This window comes from Pongo abelii, chromosome 1 (assembly GCF_028885655.2).
Source record: "Pongo abelii isolate AG06213 chromosome 1, NHGRI_mPonAbe1-v2.0_pri, whole genome shotgun sequence".
Lineage (NCBI taxonomy): Eukaryota > Metazoa > Chordata > Mammalia > Primates > Hominidae > Pongo > Pongo abelii.
Window position 1 is genome coordinate 189,698,823 of NC_071985.2, and position 17,989 is coordinate 189,716,811.

Genomic DNA, 17,989 nt, shown 5'->3' on the forward strand with positions numbered 1-17,989 from the left:
TCTCCTCAGGAGCAGGCAATCTCCGGAACCCATCCTAGCTACTGATTTGGCCCAGACTCTTTGGTTCCAGAAACAGCTGAGACAAGAGTCCTGGTTTGTAAGAAATCTGATTATTCAAATTTATTACCATCAAGAATTATGCAATGATGCTGTAGTTTTTCTTAACAAATAGAAAACAGACTGTGTACAACAGTGAACTCTACAGCACTAGCATCCACAAGGTAAAAATGAATGTTTCATCATCCAACATTACCAACCCTGGAATGTTGATCTTGACTTATCCTAGCTAGGTTCGGGGACGTCGGCACCACGTCCCTCAGCTAAAACAGCTATGCACCCTTCCCCGCCCCCACTTACCTATCTAGATAGCGCTGCCCAGAGGAAGAGGCCCTCTCCCTGCCCCTCAGCAAGCTGGGATAATAAGGACTGATTAGAGTACCATTGATAGAAGTCCAGTAGTCTTGCCACATTGGTTTATGAGGGCATCTTGGAGTGGAAAAGAGCGATTATCGGGGGCTTTGAAAACAGCTGCAAACCAGGGAGGAAAATCATCTGGCCCCTGCTCTGAGGACAGACATGTGCTACCAGGCCCACTGGCCTGGACCTGAAAGGCCAGCCACGCCCCCGCTTGGCCCTGAGGTGCATGGGGTGTGGCACACACCCTGACCTGTGCTATTCACCTTGGCCACACAGCCGGACCCCACAGCCTACAAACACCACACCATACTGCAATGCTGGGGACCAAAGCCAGGCTCTGTGGGCCCAGGTCATCCAGCAGCTCCCTCGGGAACCCCAGGCACACGGAGTTGCTTCCCCTCTTGAGGGTTTGAAGCAGAAGCCAAGGGCTGACTCTTTTTTTTTCTTGGGTTTTTTGTTTTTTTGTTTTTTATTTTTGTGGTTTTTTGTTTTTTTTTTAACCTTTGCAAACACGATGGTGATGAGGAATGCCTTGCCAGGCTCTCCCAGACACGTCTGTGGTTCTGGGCTGTGAATGTTAAACACACACTGGGATAGACGACCAGGGATGAGTGTTCCCTATCTTCTCCCCGCCCACCACTGTCAATGTGGCCTAAAAAAAGGCTTTTAAGGGAAAACAAAACTTAAAAAAAAATTGAGTTTCCCTGCATTTAGCTGAAACAGGATCTCGTCTGAAGGGCTGGAGGAGCAGCCGGATCAGCGCTGCCTCCCGGCCCACAGCCGAGCCTCCGCTCAGGCTGGCAGCCCCAGCTCTGCACGAGGAAGGCAATGTTCTGTCCTTCAGCAGAAGTCATACAAAATAGGATCCAAAGTGAACTCAAAAAAAAAAAAAAAACAAAACAAAATAAACCCCAACCCCTACAGTGGCCCATTCTGCAGATACGGATTCGCAAAAGGAAAAATCAGAGGGAAGAGGCTAGAATCCCTCAGTCTACCCCACTTAATGTATTAAAAAAGAGGCTTTGCCCCAACCCCACCCCATGAGAAGAAGCATGAGAAACGCGGGAGCGCAACAGAGAGCTTGAAGCGGGCTCCAGGCCTGGCGGACAGAAGGGCCACAGTGCCTGCCTGCCGGGCCACCCACTTGCCCAGGGATGTTCTAGGCTCTCTGATTGGTGTGGCAACGTTCCTGAAACGCTGTGATCCCCGTGGGCTGTGCTCTGCCAGTGACAGCATCTGCGTAGGAGGGCTGGACGATGGTCGGTATGGCTCAGAGGAGCTGGGTCCCCTCCGGAGCCCCACGGCGGGGGTGGCGGAGGAGAGGGGAGCGGTAGTTACGTTGCATAGTGGTCAAAGCTGCCGAGGTACTCCAGGGCCGCACGGTAGCACAGCTGATACTGGTCCTGCCAGGATAGGGGGCTGGTCAGTGTGGGTCGCACCAGTGGACACCCCCACTACACAGCTGACACTCACACTGCAGCCATGGGCCATGGAGTTAGCCTCTGCTGGCCAAGAGCAGGCGCTGGACCCTGGCAGCTACATCAGGCAGTGTGCGGGGGAGCCTGAAAGAGCCTCTGAAGGCTCATCTCTCTCCTGTCACTCTCCCAGGCCCCCACATCTACCTGCCTTCCATCTGCCATCCCAATAATGTTTCTCTGCTCCTGACTGGGCACCCCATAAGGACTGCTCTGTGCAACCTTGCCCAGAGCCAGGCACACCACTGGGGCTCAGCAGAGAGCTGCCGAATGAAAGAACACATCTTACTCATCTCTCCCCTGAGCCCCCAGGCAGCATAGGCAATGTTGCAGCATTTTTGTTTTGTTTTGTTTTGAGCAACAGGGTCTTGCTCTGCCACCCAGGCTGGAGTGCCGTGGTATAATCATAGCTCACTGCAGCCTTGAACTTCTGACCTCAAGTGATCTTCCCACATCAACCTCCCAAGTAGGTAGGACCATAAGCACACACCACCATGCCTATCGCAGGCCACGAGAAAGACTGGCAGCATGAATGAATGCACATGCCTGTGGGCATCAAACTGCAGCTGAACCCTAGGGTTCCCAGCTGGGCTGCTGCTAAGGCCCTGGCCCTGCAGGCTGGTCTGTGTTACCTCTGTCTGCACCATGGCAGGACGCTGTGTACGCAGGGTCTTCACAGTCTGAAACATGTCGACCACACCCTCGTAGCGCATGCGCTCCAGGACAATGCTCAGAGTGATGAACACCCCGGTGCGGCCCACGCCAGCGCTGTTCAGAAACACAGTTGAGTCAGGAGTCCTGCTTGTCTCACGCAGTGGGTCTGCCAGGCCTTCAGGCCCACCCACCCCAGCCCTCCACGGGGCCAGTCCCACCTGCAGTGCACCGTGATAGGCCCATCCTGTCCAAACTGCTCCTTGGTCTTATGCACCTGCCCGATGAAGTCAATGAATCCCTCGCCTGTCTTGGGCACGCCCTGCTCTGGCCAGTCTGTGAACTGGAACTGCCGGATTGTCCTTGACTGCCCATCCTGGGAAAGGTGGGTGGGGTACATGATTAGAATTTGTGCCTTAGGCTGCCACCCCTCTGGACTAGACCACGGTAGTACCATGACACAGGCATGCATCTGTGTCACTGCACCCGAGGCCACTGAGAGAGATGTGCTCACACCCTAATACCCACCTCCCACCTCATATTTCTGAAGCTTCAGCTAAGGTACCATGCAGGCAGCCACCCACCCTGCGTGTGGACAGGCAGCGTTATGGACACACTCAGTGCGCTCACTCACCCGGGCATCCGTGACCTTGAACTCACGCAGGATATACTGGGGCATGTTGTACTCAGCCATCGGGTCAACAACAAAGTACTGGTAGCGAGCGGAGCGCTCTGCTGGCCAGTACTGGTGGCATTTCTCCTGTGGACAGAGGGTCGGGCCCCCATAATCAGGTGAGAAGGAATGGGGGAGGGGTGCCAGGCTTCACAGGATTCTGGGACAGATGCCTCAGGTGGTAATAACGGGCGCCGGAGGCCATGCTGACAAGCAGCTGGGGTGTGAAAGGACACAGTAACATAGGCGGCAGCTCCCCCAAGGGTGGCTGGTGTTCTCCCAGGTATGACAGGGGCCCTGGGGGAAAGGGTGGGCTCACCCTGCCCATCTCCCGAAGCTTGGTCAGCATGACGATGATGGTGGAATTGTGCTCCCATAGCATGCGCCAGAAGTCCTCGGTGCTCTCTGCCAGAGGCCCCTGTGTAGCTATGTAGGCCTTCTGCTGTCTGGGGTGGACATAAGACTGGACATGCTGGAGGTGCTGCTGCCCCTAGAGTCTCCCCTTAGGCTGCCTAGCCCCTTGGGGCCCTGCTCAGATCACCCCTCCTCCAGGAAGTCGTCACTGCTCTACCCAGCCCTCTCTGGCCTCCTAGGCTGGCCTGACTCTGCTGCCCACCCCCACACCAGGCACAGGCCTAAGCCCCTGTAGGGCGTGGTGGGGCAGTGACATGCATGCTGACCTATAACCATCCAGGAAGCTGGCATTGATGTAGTCAGAGCCCTCCACACCACGGATGGGCTGCAGACACACACGGGTCAATTCGTAGGGCATGATGTTCACCAGCCGGTTCTTGAACTTGTTGCAGGGCAGGTTGGCGCTGATGAAGCGGGATGTGTGGGCCTTGGAGCTGGCCAGCAACTATTGAGATGGAGGGGTTGGTCAGGCCAGGCTTCCTGTGGGGGTGGCGGTCATCCGCATGACCCAGTCTAGGCCCTGGAGCCAAGCAGGCCCACCCGAGCCCCACCTTGAACTCGAGCTCCATGGCGGTCACACTCTCCCCTGGAGGCACTTGGCCCAGCTTCTGGATGTGGGCATAGAGGTTGCGGGCAGGCACCTCTGTGTGGCCGCACGTGGCAGCCTCCAGCAGCGCCTCGTGGATGAACACGTACTGGTCCTCCGTCTGCACCATGTAGTTCCTCTGTGATCGCATGCAGGTCACGTGGCCATAGATGTCCACTGTCTTCTCGTGCTTCATCCGCTCCAACATGGCATCAATCACGATGAAGCAGCCGGTGCGGCCCACGCCCGCGCTGCAGGACACGGGCTCAGCTTGAGGCACAGGCGCCCCCACCTCCCACCCCACCCCTCTGGGTGGCACTGTACCCTCTCACCTGCAGTGCACCACCATGGGCCCTGCGTCTAGGGGGTTGCAGGCCTTGACCCGTCGTAGGAACGCCAGGATGGGAGTTGGGTACTCAGGAACTCCATGGTCTGGCCAGGCCATGAACTGAAACTGACGCAGCTCACGCTTCTCACTGGAGCCACTCTGGGGGACAAAGTGGGGACATACTGGCGACTAGGAGCCTGCCTGCCATAGACTCAGGACAGAATGACCTGATGCTGAGGACAGACCCGCCACTTCCTGATGGGACTCAGAAGCTACACAGAGTAGCCTGAAGCTCCTAGCACTGTTCCCATAACATAGATCACACACCTGAGCCTCCGACCCTCCAACACTCAGGCTCCAGCTTCCCCCCGACCCAGCACACCACACCCAGGCCACTGTCCTTACAGTGTCTGGGTAAGAGATATGCACTGGGGAAAGGCTATACCTTGTGGAGTGCGAAGGTGCGCACAGTATATGTGGCCAGCTCCACTGTGTCCAACAGGGTCACCTGAATAAGGCCATAGGTCTCGGTGCCACGGGCTGGCCAGTACTGATCACATTTTACCTGCAGGGGGATGAGCAGGGCAGGCTGAAGGAAGCCCACAGGCTCAGACGGGCAGAAGCAGGGTGGAGGCTGGTCTACTCCCTGGCTATAGCCTTTCTGGCTACAAAGCCCTCCAGCCCTGAGCTCTCAGATCCATTGCCCCCTGTCCTCCACAAGCCACATGAGGTCCTCAAGCTACGTCACCGCCCTGCCCTAGCTAGTGGAATAAGGGCCATAATTGAAAATTATTTATTCAAGGCCAGATCGCACCAGGCACATTTTCTGCCAAATTTACCCATAACGTTTATGTGCCATTTTCAAGCTCTGTAAATTTTACGTTCCAGTCGATGCTTTGCAGTCCAAAAACAGAAAACAGCAGCTCTTTCCACTAATTAACTTAGGAGATGTGTTAATGCCCCAGGAACACGCCAGCATCTGGGGAACACGTGAACACCCCAGGAACACGCCAGCAACTGGGGAACACATTAACATTCTCAGAAAATGACAGCATTTGGTGAAACATATTAACATCCTAAGGAACCCACTAGCATCTGGGGAACATGCTCTATCCCAGAAACACTCCAGTATCTGGGGAGCATAATACCCCCAGAAACAATAGCATCTGGGGATCCCTTGAGCAACTTCCTCCACAGAAGAAAGCGGCACAGAAGAAGGTGTCCTGTATCACCTTGTGGCTGGGCATTTCCCACTCGCCTCCTGGCAGGGCCCTGCAGCCTCACCCGGGACTTCTCCTCCAGTCGTGTCATCATGACCACAGTGGCCGTGCGCTGTTCCCACACCATTCTCCAGAAATCGCCCATGGTCTCGGGCAGGGGGCCCTGTGTGGCGATGTAGGCATTCTGCTTGCGGTAGCCATCGATGTAGTTGGCATTGATGTAGTCACTTCCGGGGACACCTATGGATAAGAAAGGAGGTGGGAGGGCATTACTGCAGGGTCCCCAGCCCAGCCCACCATGGTTCAGTGCACCCCTGAGACTCGTGGACATCCTCTGTAGAATGACATGTTGCCCTAGCTAGCAAGGGGGAGGAGAGCAAGGGGATGGGAGGGGCACCCCCTTGGCTCACCATCGATGGAGGTAAGGATGACTCGAGAGTGGTCATAGGCGATGACATTCGCATAGCGGTTCTTGGGCTTGTTCACCTCCAGGTTTGAATTCTCCCACGTGAACTGCTGTCCAGGGTCGATGGACTGCAGATAATGGAGAAAGCGGGTGGGGTAAGAGCCGAGGTTGACCTGCTTCTCCTGCAGGGGACCCAGCCTTCCCGGTGATGCTCACATCCTGCCTTCACTCCACAGGCCACAGCCAGGCCCTCTATCTTGTGGTGCCAGCCACGGAGCTCACAGGTTGCCACATCACCTATCAGAAAAGTGATGGACTGGGGCCTCCTCTGACCATGGTACCAAATCCCCTTGCCTGGTAGAGTGGTCTGAGCTGGGTTAGGGGCAGGGGAAGGGTCTCTCGAAGGGCCCTGCACTCACCTAAAGAAATGAGCTAGGACAGGTTGTGGCCCCCTCTCAGGCAGTCCTGAAACTGCTGAGGGCTCTGAACACCCAGAGTCCCTCCCGAAGCCCTGCATTCACCTAATGAAATGAGCCAGGACAGATGGAAGGGATGGTGGCCCCTCTCAGGTAGTCCAGGATCCCTCCCTGCTCGGCTCTCTTCCTTTCGGCTGCTCCTTCTCTGTTTCCTCTCTCCCCGCTGCCCTTCCTGTGGGCAGGACACAGAGCTCCTCCAGGGTTCCTTCTAGGCCCTCTTCTCTCTCTACAACCTTTCCTGGGTGACCTCATTTGCTCACCTGATTCTTACACCATATGCTGGAGCTGCCCATAACCTCAGCAGCAGCACAGAGCTCTTCCCCGAGTACCCAGCAGCCTCTCTGACACCTCCACCGGGAGGTCCTTCAACCGCAGTCCTTTCAAAGCTGACTTCATCAGCTTCCCCTCCAAACCTGGTGCTGCTGCTGGGACTCCACCTTAGCGAAAGGCACCCTCACCCCTCAGTGCCAGGCCAGAACTTAGAAGTCAACCTCAAAATTCCTCCGGCCTCCCCCGACCCCGCCCTGCCAGTCACCAGGTTCTGGTGCTCCGCCACCCCCTCAGCTCTCTCCAACCTGCTGCCACTGCCCTGGGCCAGACCATCCCAACTGAGGCTCAGCCTCCTCCTGCCTCTTTCCTCTTGTCCCACTCTGACCCACTCAGCCCCACAGCCAGAATAATCCTTCCAAAATGCAGATGTGAATATCAATTTCCTGCTTAAAGGCCTTCTGTGGTTCTTCTTCACCTCGGAGAGCAATAATGATAATAGCGAAGAGTTAGTGAGGATCCGCGGTGTGCCTGGCACCGCTGTGAGCACTTTGCATGTATTCCCTCCTCAAATTCTCATATGAGATAGGTTCCATTATTATCTTCACATTTTCCAGATGGATACGATCTGAAGTTCTCAGCATAGCACGCAATGTCCTCCATATGTTGTCCCCAGCCTCATTACTCTCCACAGGACCGCGTCACTGCTTCCGTGAGACCCCACAGCACACCTCACCCCTCGGGCTGCTCTGGTGCTGTCAGCCCACCTTTTGCACACCTATCGGTCCTATTCAACACCAGGGCGTGCTGTCAGAGTCACATATTCAATGCTGATTATCTGTCTGCACGTGCTCCCCACGACTGGGTTCCCTGAGGGCATGTGTCTCCATATCCCCAGCACGGGGACTGGCACATTGAAAATGTGTGATCAATGACTGACTGAACGTTAAAGACAACAGAGTAGGCCTGGTGCAGTGGCTCACGCCTGTAATCCCAGCACTTTGGGAGGCCGAGGCGGGCGAATCACGAGGTCAGGAGATCGAGACCATCCTGGCTAACACGGTGAAACCCCATCTCTACTAAAAATAAAAAAAATTAGCCGGGCATGGTAGCGGGCGCCTGTAGTCCCAGCTACTCGGTAGGCTGAGGCAGGAGAACGGCATGAACCCAGGAGGCAGAGCTTGCAGAGAGCCGAGATCGCACCACTGCACTCCATCCTGGACGACAGAGTGTTTTTTTTGAGACTCCGTCTCAAAAAGAAAAAAAAAAGACAACAGAGCTATGGGATCCTGGCTGAGGGAGAGCCCACGGCAGCCTTGGGGAGCCTGAGAAGGCTTCCTGGAGGAGGAGGGTCTTGTAAGGAAAGCTCTGATCAGAGGAGGGAAGCAGGTAGAAGATGGAAGGGGACTACTGTGAGCAGAGGCCCCACAAGCCCAGATGGGGAAGCAGGGCTGCGCTGGAAGGAAGGGCAGCTGTGGGACACGGTACAGATGAGTGTGGGCGGAGGCCACAGGAGGCAGGGAGCCCACCTTACAGGCTCCGTGACCCAAAGCCCAGCCTTGTGTGGAGCAGTGCCCCAGGAGGGCCCTATAGGCAGAAGCAGCACGGTTGCTGTGCTGCAGACATACTCATCCATTTGCCTGCCAAGCCCAGCTTTCTCTTCAGAAACCTGGCCCATAGCCCTTGGAAAGGCAATCTTTGAGCCCTAGGACACATCCCCCAAACACAGCTGAGGGTGGACATCAGAAGGGGTGCAAACTCACAGGTTAGGCTGAGCCAACCCCTCAATTGCCTGTCCACCAACCATCTACTGAGGCCAGTGCCAGGTGCTGAGGAAACAGCTGTGGACAAGGCAGAAAGACAAGCACAGGCTGCTGCTTAGAGGAGGTGGAAGAGGAGGAGGTCTCTCTCTCTTTTTTTTAAAGTAAAAATACTCTTTTTTAAGAGTATTTTTTTATTTTATATTTTTTGAGAGGGAGTCTCAACTCTGTCACCCAGGCTGGAGCGCAATGGCATGATCTTGGCTCAATGCAACCTCCGCCTCCCGGGTTCAAACGATTCTCCTGCCTCAGCCCTCACAAGTAGCTGGGACTACAGGCATGTGCCACCACAGCCGGCTAATTTTTGTATTTATAGTAGAGATGCAGTTTCGCCATGGTGGCCAGGCTGGTCTCAAACTCTCGACCTCAGGTGATCCACCCGCCTCGGCCTCCCAAAGTGCTGGGATTATAGGCGTGAGCCACTGTGCCTGGCCAGGAGTCTCTTCTTTAAATCACCTCCTTCTCTAACAAATCCCCTTCCTAGATGGGCAGCCTGGAGATGCTCAGAGTCACCCCGACACCATCTGTGGGTGGGAAACCCTCAGACTCTTGAAGGCTGAGCCCCCAGCAGGCTTCTAGGAGTTAAGTCCAGAGCAAGGTGAACGTGTGGAGGGCTCCAAGCGGGACTTGTGCAGCCTGAGCAGCCAGTCTTGAGGCCCTGACTCCCGCTGTGAGCTGTGGCATCCGGAGTACACACGTGAGCACATGCATGTGCAGAGCACAGGGCAGCAGGCAGGCCTGGGTTTGAATCCTGGCTCCACTACTCATCAGCTGTTTGACTTGGGCAAGTCACTTCCCCTCTCTGAGCCCCCGCTTCCTCATCTGGAAGATGGGATAATAACAGTCCCCATTTCTGAAGACTGTGGGGGAACCAAAAGAGATAATGCATGCCAAGTGCCCAGCCCGGTGCTGGCCTGCAGGATGCTCTTGATAGATGCCAGCTACTGTGGCTGTTATCACTGATCTATGTCTGTATGTCTGTGGCCTGTGTCTGCCTGTGAGCACTTGAGCACGTGTCTGAGTGTCCAGACCCTGGCGTCACTCACAGCCTTTTGAAACCATCTCCTAAGGGTGACCCCAAGAAGGTGCTGGGCCAGGCTATGGCCAGACCCAGCATCTGAGGCACCCGGTTCCCAGCTGATCCTTGCCACTGCCAACCCTCCTCTCTGTGCTCCTGAAAAAGCTGGACCCCTGCTTCCTCACCCACCACAGCTGGGACCTAGGACAGGACAGAAGCTGGTTTGGGTAGGCCTGGGCCAGGCACATGGTAGGGGGCGGGAACATCTCACCTCATACTCCTGGGAGAACTTGAGGCCATCATTGGCTTTGAGGCGTTCGATGTTGTCTGCCAGGTCGGTGATGGGGATGGGTGGGTGGTCTCGCATACCTGGGGGAGGTAGGGCATACACAGGCAGCGTTAGTGTGAGACTTGAGCAGGGTGGCAGAGAAAGCCCCAACGCATGTATGTGCACATGTGAACATGTGTGACCATGGAGCACTTGGAACTGGTGGCATGGAGACAGCAGCACATGCGGCGACAGGGATGGCGGAGGGTGGGAGAGGACAGAGGGCGGTGTTGTGCCGTGAGCATGTGGAGCCTGTTTTGGTGGCGGGGTGCTGAGTGGGGGCACTAGGCCCTGCCTGGCAGGTCTCTCAAGATGGAGGAGAGGCTTCCTTCCTCCCAGGAGGGGTGGGACGCCCAGGTCGGTGGCAGCAGACGTGACAGGAGCTGGGCTCCATCGCACCTGCCTGCAGACAGCCCTCCTGCCCCTCACTGGTGGCAGTCGCCATGGGAGACTCACGGCCATCGTCATCCCGGGCACCAAGTGTGCAGATGGAGTAGTCATGAAGTACAGACACAATAGAGAGAGAAGCAGACATCAGGAGGGGGTGTGAGACAGAGGAGAGGAGATGAGAGGTAGAGGCACGCAGAAGGAAGGGTGTTAGGCCGGGACTGGAGGCCAGAGAGGCAGAACAGAGATGGGGCCGGTGGGAGAGAAAACAGGCCTGGAGGAAGCAACGTGGGCAGAGGGGAGGGTGGGGAAGGAAAAAGGTCAGGAGACAGTGGGATTGGGGGAGAAGAAGGGAAGGGTAGAGAATTCAAGGAAGGATGGAGGCGATGGGGTAAACAAAAGTAAGGAGTGGAAACAGACACAGAAGCCAAAGTATCCCCCAAACACGGGAACTTTGAAAACTAACTTGAGGTATTCGGGCAACTGGGGACACTGGAACCTGCAGAGAAAAAAACAAACAAACGAAAAAAACAACGGGGCAAGAAAAGAGAGCCCGTTAACTTTTTCTGCTTACAGCACCGTCACATGCAGTGGAGGTGCCGAGCGGGCTTGCGAGGGGCTGGCGAAGAGGATGGGGCGGTGCGGGGCTGGGGCTGCGGACAAGTTCCGTCAAGGCTCCTTCTGTCTCCCAGTTAATACAGATGGGGTGTCCCACACCCAGAGGCGAGCACTTCTAAACCCTGGTGGCCTCGGCAGCCTTGGGGAGCTCTATGACTAAATACTTAAGTCCAAACCAGCCCTGCCCCTTTTGGTACCAAAATTTGGCCTTGGCGATTTTCAGATGATTTCCATGTTGGAAAAAAGAGCTCTCCTTCTCAGATCCCACACCCTCTCCTCTCCCACTGTGCCCTGCTCATTGCCTTCTTCCCAGGTATCCTCCCAGGATCTTTGAAAGGGGTTTCTCCACTTTCTCACCCCCAACTTGCCACGCTGTTCACTGAAACACTTCTGCCCACAGGACGTGGCCACCACCCTCTCTTCAAGGCCCCATCTGCCAAAGCCAACGGTCCTCCCACTGGGTGTCCCCACTGCCCTACCTCATTAAGTCCTCTCGTCCCTTGCACAACTCCCCCCACCCTGGCCTCAGGGACACTGTGCTCCTGCTCTCATCTGGCTGTGGCTGCTCCTTCTCAATCTCCCTAGTTGCTCTCCATCCATCTTTCCTTAACGCTGCACCAGCTTCCCTGCCCTGGGCTCCTTTTTGGTCCCAGTCTCCTTCTGGCCCTCACCCTGGGAGAGTCCATCTATTCTCAGGCTTTGACTACCACATGCTCCTTGGCCCCTCCCACAGGGCTTCAGCCTTGATGTCAGCTCAGAAATCCTCAGACCCACAGACCCATTGGCCCCAGGACACCCCTATTCCCTGCTCATTCAGCCAGCAACTGCAGAGCCACCCTCACCTCTCCCCACGTGGACTTAAGCCCGGACTCTGCTGTCCTCACCTCCTTCACGTTTCCCAAGTCTGTCCCCTCTGTTCCCACTGCCACCTTTCACTTGGTTGGTGGCCTTTTAAATGGTCTCCCTACCTCAATTTCTCCTCTCTAATCCAGTCTCCTCAAGGAGCTAGAGTGACATTTCTAAAGCATGGTTCTGACCATCTGGCTCCCCTGCTGAAAACCTTTAATACCTCCCTGGCATCCTCAAGAGGAAGTCTAAGCCCCTTAGCCTGACATTCAAGGTCCTTTTGACTGGACCTCTGCCTAGCCCTCCAGTCTTCTCTTGGCTCAGTATTTCCCCAGCCCCTAACTCTCATGCTGCAGAAACCCTCAGGTGCTCATAATCTGATGCACATGCAATCCGCCCAAGCTTCTGCACATGCTTCCACTGAGGAGCTCTCTCCCACCCTTCTTTTCCAGACCAATAATCACACGGCTCAGCATCCCATCCCCAAAGAGACTTCTCTGCCCTCCAGGTCCCAGCATCCTGGTGCTTGATTCTTCAGAGATCTAATCATGCTGGGTTGCAATAACCTGCTAGGTCTGCCTGGCACACTCTCCAGACATATGCTCATGAAACTCAATCACCATGTTGTGAGGAAGTCCAGGCCACCTGAAGAAGCCTCACGTTGGGTGTCCCAGCTGACAGCCACAGCAAGGCTCAGAGCTGGCTCATCAACCACCAGTCACATGGATGAAAGAGGCTTTAGAGTCCAGGGGTTGGCAAACTTGGTATCCAAAACAGGCCAGAGCGTAAATAGTTTAGGCTTTGTGGACATCTGGTATCTATTGCATCTATTTAATGGTGCCTTCACAGTGCAAAAGCAACCATAGGTAGGCAGCATATAAATAAATGGGTGTGGCTGTTACAGTAAAATTTTATTTATTTATTTGTTTGTTTGTTTGTTTTTGAGACGGGGTTTTGCTCTTGTTGCCCAGGCTGGAGTGCGATGGTGCGATCTTGGCTCACGCAACCTCTACCTCCTGGGTTCAAGTGATTCTCCTGCCTCAGCCTCCTGAGTAGCTGAGATGACAGGCGCCACACACCTGGCTAATTTTTGTATTTTTAGTAGAGATGGGGTTTCACTAGGTGGTCTTGAACTCCTGACCTCAGGTGATCCACCTGGCTCAGCCTCCCAAAGTGCTGGGATCACAAGGCATGAGCCACTGCACCCGGCCAGTAAAAATGTATTTACAAAAACAGGTGGTGGGCTATACTTGGCCATGGGCCATAGTCTGCCAACCCCTGCTTTAAATGACTCTAGCTCCCAGCCTTCAAGTCTTCCGGCTGAGGGCCCAGACTTTCTGGAATAAAGACAAGCTGTTCCTGCTGTGCCCCTGTCTGAATTCCTGCCTCACAAAAACCGTGACAGATAATACATAATTATTGTTGTTTTAAGCCACTAAGTTTTGGGGTAATTTGATATGCAGAATAACCAGCTCATCCATACACAAACCCTGTGTGTATGCATTAGTTCACTCATTCCTTCATTTGTCTGTGTGTTCACTTCACAGGCATTCAACAAGAACCCATCGTGTGCTGAATACGAGGGATGGGGGATGACAAGACACAGTTCCTGGCACCACAGAGCTCAGAGACTGTCACTGAGGTAATCCCAGCTCACTGTGAGAGCTGTCAAAAGGAAGAAGGAGGGAGGTTCCTGGAGCCAAGAAGAGACACCTAACCCTGTGGGGGTGTGGGGAAGAGGAGAGGTCTGAGCTGTGTCTGCTGGGTGTTGGGAGGAGTAACATTTCAGGTAGAAGGAAGAGCTGGACAGCACCGTGAGAGTGGCTAGGAGAAGGGGCAGGTACGTGGTATGGTAAACCTGGGGTCGGCCTCCAGGAAGGCTCAGGTGCAGGCACTTCATCTCCCCACAAGTGTCTGGTGAGGCATCTCCCACTGCTAACATGCCCCTCTTTCATGTGGAGGGGCCAGAGCGCGGGCCAGACACTGGCCACCCTGTGGCAGAGACATGGGCTCTGGGAGGTCCTTAGCCCATATTCAGAGGCCTTGACTGAAGACAAGGCAGTGGCTAAGTGGCTTTGCCACCTGAGACGGTCCTAGCCTGGGGCACCTGTCCAGCTGCAGGATATGGGGACTCCTCAGTCATTCCAACCAAAGTGGATGAGCACAGGGAGAAGGGCAGAAAGGAAGAAAAGGAGCAGGAACAAGTGCATGCGGCCCAGGAACTTCAATGGCGACCTGAGACCTGCAGAACGGACCCACAGGCCTGCTAGGTCTGGGCTGGGGGCACACAGGCCATGGGAGTGCCCTACCTGGGGTCTGGTAGTTGAGCCTCCGCATCTCCACAGGGTCAGAGGAGTGGGCCAGCAAGGAGTCCTTCAGTCCGATCGACTGCTCATCCTTAGAGGATGGGGAGTGGGTCCTTTTCCTAGAGAGACAGAAGGGAGGCTGGTGAGAACCTGAGGTCCAGGCTGAGACAGTGACACATGGCATGGCTGGCTGCCAAGGAGCCCCCATGTCCACGGCTCTGTCCTCCTACTGCCCCACCTCTTCCCAGGATCTCTGAGTGCGGAGGAGCCAGGGCCAGAACAGCCTTGACATGAGAGAACACAGGGCAGGGAAGGGGTAGGGAGAGCAGGAGTGTGGCGTGAGCAGAGGGGCAGTGCAGCAGGGAGGAAGGGGTTGCAGGGGCGGGCAGCTCCTTTGGATAGAAGGCAGGTCACTGTGGGACAGTGGCTGCTATCTCCAAGGCCACCCAGCTGAGTAGCAGGAACCACCAGGAATAAACATGCAAATGACACATAAAATACACAAACAGCACAGGAGACACGGCCCCAGCTTTTTGGCCCTCAGAGTATCAGGGTAAATGCCCAAGGCAGCAGGGGAGGGACGGGAAAGGCGTCACCCTAGCTGGGCAGAGTCCTCTCTCACTGGCCTCAGTTTTCCCACCTACACGGACAGGGTCAGAGACAGACCATAGGGTTCAGCTGCCAACAAATAGCCAGAGGCTACTTGTGGTCTGCAGACGCATGTGCTTGGGGAAGAAGAATTTGAGTGAGTGTGCTCGGGTGGGTACCAGGACACGCCTCTCTGCTGTTCCACACAGTGACTGCTCTTTGCTCTGTGGAAGACTGTCTCTCGCAGCACTTAGGCAACTTCTCAGAGAACTGGGAGCCGGGTGATGGTTCTGGTGAGCTCTGTACGCTCAGGGAAAGCAATGCAGTCTGTATTATGCATGTGCCCCAGAGAAGGAGCATCCTCTGCAGAGTTGAACTGGCAAGAGTGAGACAAAACCTGCCTCCTCACACCAATGAGGACTCAGTCCTGAACCGGGGAGCCTGCTGAGCTGACTGGACAGTTCGCTGCTTAAAGCCATAGGCCGGGGGCTTCTGGTCAAAGCATCATCCCCCCCTGCTGGCCCAAGGATTAGAAGTAGAGGGGGAGGTGTGTGAAGACAGAAGGAACAACTCCTACCTTTCTTGTTTACTAGGTCCCGAAAGACAAGCAAGGACAGAAGAAAGAACGGTCACAGTTTCCACCAAGCACTCAGCCCTCTAATGACATGGGGACCCTGCAGACCCCTTATATGACACCCACGTGACATTCACAGGGAGGGGGTCTACCTCTGGACAGACCCAGAATGCAGGTGGAAGTGGGAAGGATGAGTGCGTCTTCGGGACACTCCTCAGGGACCCGCCCACAGGTCCATCCACCCTGGGAGGAAGGAGTGGACTCTTTAGGAAGGAGCAGAGGGTCCAGGGTAGGCGCACAGGATATAGGCACTCCTGCATGGTGCAGAGATGTGCTCAGACACACAGACTAGCATATCTTCATCTGCCAGGTGCTCACTGACATGCCTGTGGGCTCAGCCCAGTGCTGGGGGCTGAAGGCTTGGCACACAGGCCCAGCTGCATTTGCAGTGGAGCATCACAGGGGACAGATGTGGGGCTGTGCAAGGAAGGGGTAGGGGCCAGGCAAGGCCTTGCAGGCACCAGAGCATGGACTTCAGTCCTGAACGATGAGATTGCTGTTGCCAGGTGGGCAGGGGGAGGGAGATCCGCACAGGGCACACCCTGTGTGGGCCTGAACACTGAATGAGTTCAGTGTCGCAATGTGAGGAGTGTGGCAGGGGTCAGATTAGCCAGGTGTTTGGCTGTCAGGCTACAGAGGCTGGGCTTTACGTGAGGAGCCATCAAAAGGTTTTAAACTGAGAGTGACAAAGTTAAATCTTTGGAAATCCCTTTCAGGCTGGAAGGTGCACGGATAGGAAGGGAGACTCCTAGGGCAGGTGGTGGCCACTGCTGATAGAGAAGTGAGTGGGAAAGACACATTGAGGCTGAGGCCGCTGCGGATGGCACGGGCACAGCAGGCCATCAGTCATGTTTGTTAGTGAGCATCCATGGCCTGTGGGCCTCCAGCTCGACCTGTCTAGGCCTAAGCAGGAGAGCAGGGCTGGGGAATCATCCAGGAATGGTGGCAGAAGGAAACGATTCGAGGTAGGAGCTCAGGAGATGGCGGTGTCTTAAAATTGAAGAGGAGACGGACGCGCTGTTATCCACAGAAACACAGAGACAGACAGACGTGCCAGGGATGCACATGAGACAACCCTCTGAGGCTTTAGTTCCTCAAGCCCAGGCTGCTGCAGAGGCTCCCTCACCTGACAGATGCAGGCCTGCAGACACAGGTAGGCACACACACTGCTCCTGCCCTTCCTGCCTTCCTGCTGAGCCTGAGGCCCAGGGTCCAGGATGCAAGGCTGCACACTCTCCACAGGCACCACACCCGGAGAGAGCCTGAAAGGTGAGGGGCAGGTGGCTATTCCCGGAGCTCTGAGGGCAGTGCTCACCTTTTGAACAAGAGGATGGTGATGACAATGAGGATGATGAGGATGACTGCCAGCACGGGACCCGTCACCCACAGCATCTCCGGCTCCTCCTGCTGCTGGGCTGGTGTCACCTGGACCACGATCTCATCCGAGTAGGGGCTGGAGGCATAGCGCTTCTGTGGCCCGGTGGAGAAGAGCAGGCTGTGAGCTCAGCGTGAGAACCCCCCACCCTCTGCCTATCAATCCTGGAGAAAGGGCTCTGGGTCTGGGTTACCCTGGGCCTGGTCTCCCAGACCCTACAAGGTGGACCTGGCAGGACTGGGTGCCTGGAGCCACATTAGGTCTGGCCTCTGGGTCCCAGGGCCGTGTCTTAGGATCCCCGGGACAGATCTTGGGTCTTTAGTGCTGCCCCAGGATCTCGAAGCCCCCAAACTGATAAAGACCTGGGGTCTTGTGGTGTTTGAGACTGGCGTTGTCTAGGCCAGGCCCAGGGGATCAGGGTGCTGAAAGCCAAGCCGGCTCAGGCAGACCTGGTCCATCGGTTCCTTCAAGGAGGCAAGCACAAAGCACTGGTAGCTCAGGTCCGGAGACAGGGGCCGGTTGTAGAAGCCCCGGTAGTTCTTCTTGTCCCCCAAGGTGAAGGTCTCGGGGAGCACATCCAGTTGAGCAGCCACATATGGCTTCAGACGTTCTGCCTGCCGCCGCCGCCGCCGCTGCTCCTCTCTGCCTTGCTCGATGGCTTCTAGAAGCTGGCAGAGCAGAGCACGGGGGTCATACGCGGCCTTGGAGCATGCCGGCTGGCCCTGGGGCTGTGGCCTGGGATGTCAGCTCCCTGGGCCGAGATCAAGGCTCACCTTCCGTGTAAGAGCCCACACCTGCCCAACCCACTGCCCCTACAGAGTAATAGACACCGTGAAGCCACTCCTTCCCACCAGCCCATGAGAAGCAGCCCTGTGTGTAAGCTGCCCCACCCTAACCAGGCTGTTGCCACACTGGCTATGAGAAAGGACTGAAGGATTTCAAACTTTCAGGGACTCCTGGCTATAAGGCTCACTAAGCCCTCCATGGCTTCTAGATCTGCGAGGCTCTGCAGTGTCTACAGGGCTTGGCATTCTCTAGATCTGCAGAGGCATCTCCACATCCCACCCCAGGGATTCTTCATAAGCCCTCTGGGAGTTCTGTGAATACTCCCAGACGGTTTTCTCAGAGTCCCTCTCTCCAGAGAGGGGTGGGCTGC

At 55.7% G+C, this 17,989-nt stretch overlaps 1 protein-coding gene across 22 annotated transcripts in view; it reads right to left on the reverse strand.

Annotated features, from left to right (window-relative positions):
* Nucleotides 1-91: 91 nt before the first annotated feature.
* PTPRF (protein tyrosine phosphatase receptor type F) overlaps nucleotides 92-17,989 on the reverse strand; it is a 93,131-nt gene continuing 75,233 nt past the window's right edge. For 13 of the 22 annotated variants that reach the window (XM_054536510.2, XM_054536500.2, XM_054536570.2 and 10 more), the window contains 16 exons: nucleotides 17,283-17,501; nucleotides 16,774-16,928; nucleotides 14,240-14,355; nucleotides 10,933-10,965; nucleotides 10,023-10,120; nucleotides 6,175-6,298; nucleotides 5,829-6,004; nucleotides 4,990-5,109; nucleotides 4,549-4,703; nucleotides 4,182-4,467; nucleotides 3,897-4,075; nucleotides 3,536-3,662; nucleotides 3,178-3,303; nucleotides 2,765-2,919; nucleotides 2,525-2,660; nucleotides 92-1,820 (listed from right to left, as the gene is read on the reverse strand). In XM_054536510.2, the coding sequence (XP_054392485.1) occupies nucleotides 1,752-1,820; nucleotides 2,525-2,660; nucleotides 2,765-2,919; nucleotides 3,178-3,303; nucleotides 3,536-3,662; nucleotides 3,897-4,075; nucleotides 4,182-4,467; nucleotides 4,549-4,703; nucleotides 4,990-5,109; nucleotides 5,829-6,004; nucleotides 6,175-6,298; nucleotides 10,023-10,120; nucleotides 10,933-10,965; nucleotides 14,240-14,355; nucleotides 16,774-16,928; nucleotides 17,283-17,501 (2,274 nt within the window). In that variant the 3' untranslated portion in view covers nucleotides 92-1,751. The remainder of the gene's footprint in view (nucleotides 1,821-2,524; nucleotides 2,661-2,764; nucleotides 2,920-3,177; nucleotides 3,304-3,535; nucleotides 3,663-3,896; nucleotides 4,076-4,181; nucleotides 4,468-4,548; nucleotides 4,704-4,989; nucleotides 5,110-5,828; nucleotides 6,005-6,174; nucleotides 6,299-10,022; nucleotides 10,121-10,932; nucleotides 10,966-14,239; nucleotides 14,356-16,773; nucleotides 16,929-17,282; nucleotides 17,502-17,989) is intronic. The other 9 variants (XM_024247748.3, XM_024247738.3, XM_054536573.2 and 6 more) reach the window with 1 other exon arrangement.